At 38.2% G+C, this 9,979-nt stretch overlaps 1 protein-coding gene across 1 annotated transcript; it reads right to left on the reverse strand.

Moving 5' to 3' along the window:
• On the reverse strand, positions 3,451-3,999 carry LOC110264574 (CBL-interacting serine/threonine-protein kinase 8-like). Its single transcript, XM_021106705.1, has 3 exons — positions 3,931-3,999; positions 3,667-3,723; positions 3,451-3,580 (listed from the first exon to the last, which is right to left on the reverse strand). The coding sequence occupies exons 1-3, from the start codon at positions 3,982-3,984 to the stop codon at positions 3,458-3,460; spliced, it is 234 nt and encodes a 77-aa protein (XP_020962364.1). The 5' UTR covers positions 3,985-3,999; the 3' UTR covers positions 3,451-3,457.

A 9,979-nucleotide genomic window follows, 5' to 3' on the forward strand; every position in this document is an offset into this window, starting at 1 on the left:
CACCACCACTTCCCTACGTACCATGTCCAAATCCATCACCTCCAGAATCACAGGCTCGCCTTAAGAAAATAGTAGATCAACTTCAAACAACCCTTCATCAACTGGAGCAAGCAATAAGTCAATTATCTTCTAGACGTTCGGGCATTCAAGGACTTCCCACAACCCCATGTGGACAATCTAATGAAGAGCGTAGCATGAAGGAGACACTAGAAACTCCAGTGGACAAAACAGAGCGTGACTTCGTACTGGAACAAGTAGAGGAAGCTGTCATTATAAATGAAGAAGAGTTGGTTGAAGACTTAGGAGACACTGAACTTCCATGGAAATCCAGAGTTGTGGAAAATTCTGTCAAGGACGTTACAATTGATGTTAAGGAGGATAGTGCACAACCCCCAAGGCAAGTCTTTTATAAAGAACTAGACGGAATAATCCAAGAAGCAAGTTTCATTGATGATGATAATCACAAGTCAAGTTCTCCTAGTAATGAACTTGCATCTGCCAGTGAATTCTCTGAGATTGAAGAACCTTATCCAAGTGAATAGGAAGAAGATGCGGAGGTAGATTTCTCTCAACCTCCAGCTAATGACTTGAGTGATGAGGAAGACATAGAAGACTTTGATCAGGACGATGTTGCATTTGAAGAATTCTGCAAGGAAGTGGAGAAATTCACAGAAGAGCACAAGGGAGTAGAACTTACAGAACCACTGGAAACACCTACCCCGAGGCCATTACCACCTAATACAAGCTTCAAGTGAGTACAATCCTTAACCTTTATCTTTACTTTTCCACTTGAATATGGTTTACTTGAAACAGATGGCCAGCTTAGAACTCTATGCGGCTTTAAGAGTAAGAGGGAAATGGCTCGCACTCAGAGCTGGTGCACAAGGTTCAATAAGGTTCCATGCTTCAACTCGAAGTGCACAGATTGGTCTCATGTTCAATCGAATGGATCTCGAAAAATATTTGGTCACCATGGTGAGAATCTAATTTCTAAACCGCCCAGATGGAAAAATATAGGTCAAGACAAAGGCGGATTTAAAAGCAAAGTTTGGGATCCTGGAATCTATTCTGACATTCGTCACCCCGGGAGCCTTAGAATCTGTTTGAAGCTGCTCAGAAGCTTTACATGCCTAGTTTGGGACCCCGGAGGCTGTTGGCATTCCAAACATTGGTGGAGATTTCTGGATGAGTTTAAGCATAAGCCACCATAACAGGAAGCTCACCCAATGTCCAACTTAAGAACTTTAACTAAAAGTGCTAGGTGGGAGACAACCCACCATGGTATGGTCGTTTCTTTTTCAGTTTTATTACGTGTTATTTATTTTTATTCTCTTTTCAATTGAACCTGAATATTATTCATTAGAATTGCATACTGCATAATTGCATAATTGCATATATAAAAAAAAAGCGTGTGACGCGATCGCATTGCTCATGCAATCATGTCAGTTGCGAAAAAAACCACCTCCCACGCGTCCGCGTCATTCACGTGGCCGTGTGATATGGAGATTGGCGTAAAGATCCAACACCCAGAAAGTTGGGCAGGAATCGTGCGGCTGTTGTGCGTTTCGCACAAAACGACCCACGCGGTCGCGTCCCTGACGCGATCGCGTCACTTGCACAACACCCATGCCACGTGATAGCGTGAGCGACGCGTTCGCGTCGCGCGGATATCATGACACCCCAGTGGAGACAGAGAGTTGCGCTGAAACGACGCTAGAATTGTGCGTTTAGCACAACTTCCAGCGATGCGATTGCGTCATTCATCCTTTTACCCATTAAATGCGATCGCGCCACCCACGCGATCGTGTCAACCCCCATTCCACCCCAGCCACATGACCGCATGCCCCACGCGATCGCGTGGATTCAAATTCATTAACCCCCAGTCTTCAAGATTAATCATCAAATTGTAGGAATTCACAGAGTTACAGAAGGATTCAGCGCAAAAAGCAGAGAAAAGGAGCTCACTGGCAAGAAAACGCCAGTAAGAGTCATTTTGGGCGTTAAACGCCAGAATGGATACCATTCTGGGCGTTTAACGCCAGAATTGCAGCATCCTGGGCGTTCAGAAAAATGCCCAATAACAAAAGATTTCTGGCGTTTAACGCCAGCCACAATGGCCAACGTATGAGCATTAAACGCCAGAATGGATACCATTCTGGGTGTTTAACGCCAGAAAGACAGGGGGAGGATTTTGTTTTCCACTTCAAAATTTTTCAAATTTTCATGTTTTGACTCATAATTTTCTGCATAAACATGTTTCAAACTTTCATCATTCACCCTAAATTTTCAAAAATTCAACAATTTTCTAAATCTCTTTTCAAATTTCTTTCAAATCCTTCCCAAATCTTCTTCAAAAACTCAAGTATTTTTTCAATTTCTTTCCAAATCTTTTCCAACTCATCATATCATCTCTTAATTCTTAGATGCATAAACAAATTTTCAGATTTAACCTCTTTATATCTTTTTCATTTAAAAATCTCATCTTTTTCATATCATGACTCTATTTTCTTCCACCAATCATATCTTTATATCATATCTTTTTCAAAATTTTTGAAATCCCTCCCCTCCACTTATAAATACACCACTACAAGGATTTTGTTTATTTGTGGCAGTTTTTTTTCCTATTTATGGAGGTTTCAAACCCCCACAAAAAGGATTGTAGCAGTTTCAAAAACCTCCAAAATTTGAGGTGCCACTAGCTCCTTTGTGGCAGTTTTGCACAACCCCCACCAAGTCATTTAGTGATGGTTTTCTATCCTTTTTGTGGGGGTTCTGTGCTGGCATTTTGTGACAGTTTTTGGTTAATGTTTGTGGCGGTTCAAAACCTCCACAAAAGAAATTTTTCATTTTAAAAAGAACAGCTATTCTGTGGGAGTTTCAAACCTCCACAAACCTGCCAATATTATTTTTAAAATATTAATCTGGATATTAGAATTATATTATTATACTAATCATTTAATATTTAAAAGAAATACTTAAGCAAGACATTAAAATTGTAGAAGAAAATTAAAATATTACATATTTAAACAAAATCAATATAGTACATTACCATCATTTTCCAATCACATTAATTACAATAACAAAATATTAAAAATAACATGTATTAAACATATAATAATTAGAGAATACTATGTACATAAATATATATCTCAAGTGAACTAGTGTCCAAACCAGCACTAGCCATTTCTTCTATTCTTTTTTGAATCTGCAGATTACATATTTTCTATTTCAGCTACTAAAAAGCAAAACAAATACAAAAGGCTAAGAATAATTAACATTAAAATTGAAAAGGGTACAAGTACAATCCTCAGAGATGCATGTTGTTCAGTATGAACTCATTTTCAAGTGCTTCAGATCACAAATCAGTTGCATTTACATGTGACTAGTGTTGAAATAAATGTAGGAGGATTATGTGCATTAAGTGCTTATCATGTATATACAGCGTTCCTGTCATGAATTAAATTGAATTAAAGCAATCAACATAATGAGGTTTCGGAAAACTGACATTGAGATATTTGCCAGCATCTCCAGCTGCTTTCTGAATGTCCACCATATAAAATGTGGGAGCCACCTCAAAAACCTTTAACCAAGACAAATGTATTATTATTTTGCTGGTTGAAATGTTTACATTACATTCAAAATTCTGTTAGATGCATCGATACGTACCTCCAGAATAACCGAGAAAAAAGATGTTTTATTTGCTGAGACACCCTCTATTCTCATCTGAAATTTCATAACAATATCACTTCAGCTGCAGAATAACCTCAGTGACGTCTAATTCAAGTTAAAATGACACCAGATGCTAAAAGTTTACAATTGCATTCATACATGATTAAGCAAAATGATGCAAACAAAACCAGAACAACAAAAGAAGTGGAAGCAAGAGGGAGATATAGTTGTTATCAGTTATTCAGATCACAGGTTACCAACCTTAAAGTTGTGATTATGCGTCTTAAATCCCATTGACTGGGCCACAACTTCCATACTTGATAAAACCACTTTTGCTGGCTTTTGAGATATAAAACGTGTGTGATGCTTAAGAGAGCCCTGTGACAATATCAGTCCAACAAAATAAAATAATCGTTCTACCACTACATATGATAGGAAAAAAATAAGTGAGTCTTAGATCTTTAAATGACAGAATATCCAAAGTGAGAGAATGTATTTTTCGTCCTAACATGTCTTAATAAGGTAACGGTTACATCTATTATTATGCAAACTACCCTTGGGAGGGCAATATTATATGGGCTGTTATTTGAGCATGTCAAGATATGATGATTGAGCCTCATAGCACACAGAAAGACATTATTAAATACCTGTCCCTTGTCAAACATAGAAGGGTGTGAAAGCTTGGAGCTAGTTCCTTCGCGCGCCTTAATAAGAAGTTTCATGTTTGCTCTTAGCAAGTTGCAAACACCAATAGAAGAGTTGATTGAGCCAACCCCAATAAGTTGCATTCTAGTTGACAAATTCAACTATTGGATGGAAAATGTCGCTATGAAGTTCCAAATCCCAAAGCTTATATTTGATGGCACAAGTTGCATGAATCTTCTATTGTTGCACAATTTGTTCAAGTCCAAGGTCTATGAGAATGTCCAAGAATTAAAGCCTATTGTGGTGCCTAATATGCCACATAGAATTGAGTTAACAAAATCACAACTTCCATTGGAATTGAATCCTGAAGCAAAGGATCTCAAAGATCTTGATGAAAAGATTAGAACTTCACAAGAATTAGCATATAGGTATGTGATCAATAGCTTTGAGGAATTGGAACTAGACTATATTATTTATATATTTATATTACAATAATAATATATATTGTCACTACATTATGATTATTGTATCTTCTCAAAATAAAAAAATTAGTTTGGGTACAAATTATATGTAAAAAAATATGAACTAATATAACATTTTTATCTGCTATTAAATGATGTGTAGATAAAACAAGTTGTTTGAGAAATAGTATTTGTCACTTTCAAAGTTCAACCACATCTAACACAGTTATGTCATTTAGAGCCGGCCATGTCAATTCCTACAAACAGGGTTGAAGAAAATTTTTTTGCTGGTACCTCAATGAAATTGAGAGTAGAATGAGCATCATCCATATCCTCCAAGAAGTAATTAGCCAAGTGAAATTGATGAGATGAGGCTAAAACTCTTCTTTTGCATCTCTTATTTTCCAACCTTTTGGTTCCCTGTCAAACAATTATAGAAACAAGAAACCTACTTCATGCTAAATCCATTACTAACTATCCTTCAAAAAAAAAGTTAGAAAAAGAATTACCTCATAGAAATTAGTATATGATGGATCTGAGATACGTGGCTTCAATAATCCTGATCTTCACAAGCCAACACTTTTATCTTTTATGGCTTTGATTGGCTCAGACTCAAGCTCCTTCTCCACCCTTGAAGGAGGCAAATCATTGATTTGCCATAGAATAGCAGCGAGTTTCCTTGCAAACACATACCGTTCCCTCTCTTCAATCAAAGCCTCAATATGGTTAAGAAAATCTTACTTGTATCTTGGAATCAAATTGCGTCATACATAATTATCGCATAAATTAAAATGCAAAATGTGTCCTATACAATTTACACCATTGAAACTACGAAATTTAAGTTCCGAACTAAACAAGAACAGCGTAGGAACAAATCCTCACCGCAATGAATCGGAACGACATGAGAATCAGTTCCATGAGATCCGATAGCTTCGAACGCAGCTTCAATCGAAGCTTCTAGAAACTCCTGCTCGCTCGCTTTCCAGATCTACTCAGCCAGCGCCACCGAGTCCGCGCCCAAACCACGCTCGGAGTGCTTCAAGCCGCTGGAGCAAAAACAAAACCAGCCGTGGAAGACGACGCAAAAGTGGAAGATCTAAAGAATTATATCAACAATCTGAATGAAATCGTCACTGAAATACTATCGTGAGAGGCGAGAGCTCCGTGAATTGGAAGGCTTCACGATCACCTCGTCCTCCATTCATAACTCCTCCAGTAACGCGTCGACGGAGGAGACTTGGTAGCAGCGGTGGCAAGGAGATGAATGATGGTGGCGAATTGGCTATGGAATCAAAATTTTAGGTTTCAGACTCTCGCTCTTTCTCTTTCTCTGGAAGAACTCTTTTGATTTTTTTTTGGTATGGGCTCAGTTGGATTGGGCTTTTTATGATTAATTGGATTGAAAATGTTATAATTATGGGAGTTTTTGTTAATTATTTGAAATTGTCACAAATAAAATATGTTATGGAGGTTTTAATAACCTCCACTAAAAAACTTCCACAAACAAAGAAGAATTTTGTAGTGCACATTCGGCCATCCCCATCTCTCCACCATTCGAATTTGCCTCTCCTCCTCTCTCTCCCCTTTCCTTTCTTTTGCTTGAGGGCAAGCAAACCTCTAAGTTTGGTGTATTTTTCCGTGATCACCGAGCTAAGACTCATCAAGATCATGGCTCCTAAGAGAAAATAAACCAATTCAAGAGGCAAGAAAGAGAATACTCCAAAGAGTCTTTGAAATCAAGAGAGGTTCTTCACCAAAGAACATGCAGACCATTACCATAAAATAATGAGTCTAAGATCAGTGATCCCAGAAGTTAAATTTGATCTGAAAAAAGACGAATATCCGGAGATCTAAGAGCAAATTCAAAACAGATGATGGGAAATTCTAGCTAGTCCTGAAACAAGGGTTGGAAGAAACATGGTTCAGAAATTCTATTCAAATCTGTGGCTGACAGATAAGCAGAGAATAACTGGAACCGCCTTTCATACCTACCGAACCATGGTCAGAGGGATGATTATTTACTTCCATCTGGACAAAATAAGAGAGGTCTTCAAACTGCATCAACTACAAGATGATCCATAATCCTTTAATAGGAGAATGGTGAGAGAGGATAAGGGGTTGGACCAAGTTCTAGAGGACATATGCCTCCCTGGAACTAAGTGGATAACCAATTCAAAAGGTGTCCCAAACCAACTCAAGAGAGGAGATCTCAAACCAGTCGCAAGAGGCTGGTTGGACTTCATTGGGCATTCCATACTGCCCACTAGCAACCGTTCTGAGGTCACTGTCAAAAGAGCAGTAATGATTCATTGTATTATGCTGCGAAACGAAGTGGAGATTCATCATCTGATTTCTTATAAGATTTACACAATTGCAAACAAGAACTCCACTAAAGCCAAACTGGCATACCCAAGCTTAATTTCTCTGCTATGTAAAGATGCTGGGGTGAGGATGGGAGTAGATGAATTCATCCCAATCGAACACCCAATCACCAAGAAGTCAATGGAAGGACAACAAGTGCAAGACAACTCCATCAAAAGGAGAGCGCAGGAGTTCCTCCCAGAAATCCCTGAAATTGACTGCTGGACCCACCTAGAAGCAGCTGTCGCCAAGCTGCAAGAAGCTATGGATCAACTTAAGAAAGAACAGCAGAATCAAAACTGCATGCTCTGCAAGCTGCTTAAGAAACAGGAGAAGCAGGGGCCTGAGCTACAGGAGCTGAAGCGCCAGAAGCTCTCCCTTGAAGGATCAAACACCCCACAAATTAAAGGAGCATCCACTTCTCAAAATCAAGGTTGTTGAGTCCTAACTCTGTGATAACCTTTATTATTAGGAATCTATTTTAAGAGTCATTTATTTTTCTGTTTTTAATTTATGTCTTCTACTATTATTGGTCTGCTCTTATATTTATTTTTTAGTCTTATTTTTTTTCATAATTAATAATTTTTTTTAAAGTTTATGAACTAAAACTATGAATGTCCTATGAATCCATCACTTTCTTAAATGAAAAATGTTTTTTAATTGCAAAAGAAAAAGAAGTACATGAATTTCGAATTTTAAAACAGTTTAATTATTTTGATGTGGTGGCAATACTTTTTATTTTCTGAATGAATGCTTGAATAGTGCATATTTTTGAATTTGTTGTTTATGAATGTTAAAATTGTTGGCTCTTGAAAGAATGATGAAAAAGGAGAAATGTTATTTGATAATCTAAAAAATCATAAAATTGGTTCTTGAAGCAAGAAAAAGCAGTGAAAAGCTTGCAGAAAAAAATATGGCGAAAAAAAAATTTGCGAAAAAAAAAAGAGAAAGAAAAAGAAAAAGCAAGCAGAAAAAGCCAATAGCCCTTTAAACCAAAAGGCAAGGGTAAAATAAAAAGGATCCAAGGCTTTGAGCATCAGTGGATAGGAGGGCCTACAGGAATAAAATCCTGGCCTAAGCGGCTAAACCAAGCTATCCCTAACCATGTGCTTGTGGCGTGAAGGTGTTAAGTGAGAAGCTTGAGACTGAGCGGTTAAAGTCGTGGTCCAAAGCAAAAAGAGTGTGCTTAAGAGCTCTGGACACCTCTAATTGGAGACTCTAGCAAAGCTGAGTCACAATCTGAAAAGGTTCACCCAGTTATGTGTCTGTGGCATTTATGTATCCGGTGGTAATACTAGAAAACAAAATGCTTAGGGTCACGGCCAAGACTCATAAAGTAGCTGTGTTCAAGAATCAACATACTAAACTAGGAGAATCAATAACACTATCTGAATTCTGAGTTCCTATGGAAGCCAATCATTCTGAACTTCAAAGGATAAAGTGAGATGCCAAAACTGTTCAGAAGCAAAGCTAATAGCCCCGCTCATCTAATTAAGACTGATCTTCATAGATGTTTTTGGAATTCATAGTATATTCTCTTTTTTTTTATCCTATTTGATTTTTAGTTGCTTGGAGACAAGCAACAATTTAAATTTGGTGTTGTGATGAGCGGATAATTTATACGCTTTTTGGCATTGTTTTTAGCATGTTTTTAGTATATTTTAGTTAGTTTTTATTATGTTTTTATTAGTTTTTATTCAAAAATCACATTTCTGGACTTTACTATGAGTTTGTGTATTTTTTTGTGATTTCAGGTATTTTCTGGCTGAAATTGAGGGACCTGAGCAAAAATCTGATTCAGAGGCTGAAAAAGGACTGCAAATGTTGTTGGATTCTGACCTCCCTGCACTCGAAGTAGATTTTCTGGAGCTACAGAAGCCCAATTGGTGCGCTCTCAATTTCTTTGAAAATTAGACATCCTGGGCTTTCCAGTAATATATAATAGTCTATATTTTTCCCGAGATTTGATGGCCCAAACTGGTGTTCCAAGTCAGCATAGAAATTCTGGCGTCAAAACGCCAGAACTGGCATGAAATCTAGAGTTAAACGCCAAAATTGGCACAAAACCTGGTGTTTAACTCCAAGAAAGGTCTCTACACGTGAAAGCTTCAATGCTCAGCCCAAGCACACACCAAGTGGGCCTCGGAAGTGGTTTTTTACACTAACTGTTCTAGCTTACTCATTTTCTGTAACCCTAGGTCACTAGTTTATTATAAAAACTACTTTTAGTGATTCATCTTGTACCTCATGACACTCTACACGTTTCATATTGTATCTTCTACGGCATGAGTCTTATTTTCACTGAGAGGACGGATGGTAGCCATTGACAACGGTGATCCACCAACATACAGCTTGCCATGGAAGGAACCTTGCGTGCATGAAGAAGAAGACAGTAGGAAAGCAGAAGTTCAGAAGACAGAGCATCTCTAAAACCTCAACCTGTTCTCCATTACTGCATAACAAGTATTTATTTCATGTTCTTTTACTTGTTACAATTAATTCTAAGAATTATTGATATCATGACTAAGAGTTACAAGATAACCATAGATTGCTTCAAGCCGACAATCTCCGTGGGATCGACCTTTACTCACGTAAGGTATTACTTGGACGACCCAGTGCACTTGCTGGTTAGTTGTGCGGAATTGCAAAAGTGTGATTGTGATTTCATGCACCAAGCGGCCAGAAACGGTGCAGGTCTCCCCTCTCTCTCTCTCTCCTCTGCTCCCGTATTTTCCCTCTCTCTCACTCTGTACAACCCGATGACCTCCTTCCCAGCGGCACGGCGGTGGCAGGGACGACTGGGAGATGCGACGAGAGCAGCTGGCTTCACGTTGGACGGCGGC

This window comes from Arachis ipaensis, chromosome B07 (genome assembly GCF_000816755.2).
Source record: "Arachis ipaensis cultivar K30076 chromosome B07, Araip1.1, whole genome shotgun sequence".
Classification (NCBI taxonomy): domain Eukaryota; kingdom Viridiplantae; phylum Streptophyta; class Magnoliopsida; order Fabales; family Fabaceae; genus Arachis; species Arachis ipaensis.

Excerpts from the sequence above, each read along its gene's own strand:
- LOC110264574 (XM_021106705.1), bottom strand. The coding sequence starts at position 3,984 with ATGGAAGTTGTGGCCCAGTCAATGGGATTTAAGACGCATAATCACAAC. Across the intron at positions 3,724-3,930 it reads CGCATAATCACAACTTTAAG|ATGAGAATAGAGGGTGTCTC; the intron begins GTTGGTAACCTG and ends ATGAAATTTCAG. Across the intron at positions 3,581-3,666 it reads TTTTCTCGGTTATTCTGGAG|GTTTTTGAGGTGGCTCCCAC; the intron begins GTACGTATCGAT and ends TCTTGGTTAAAG.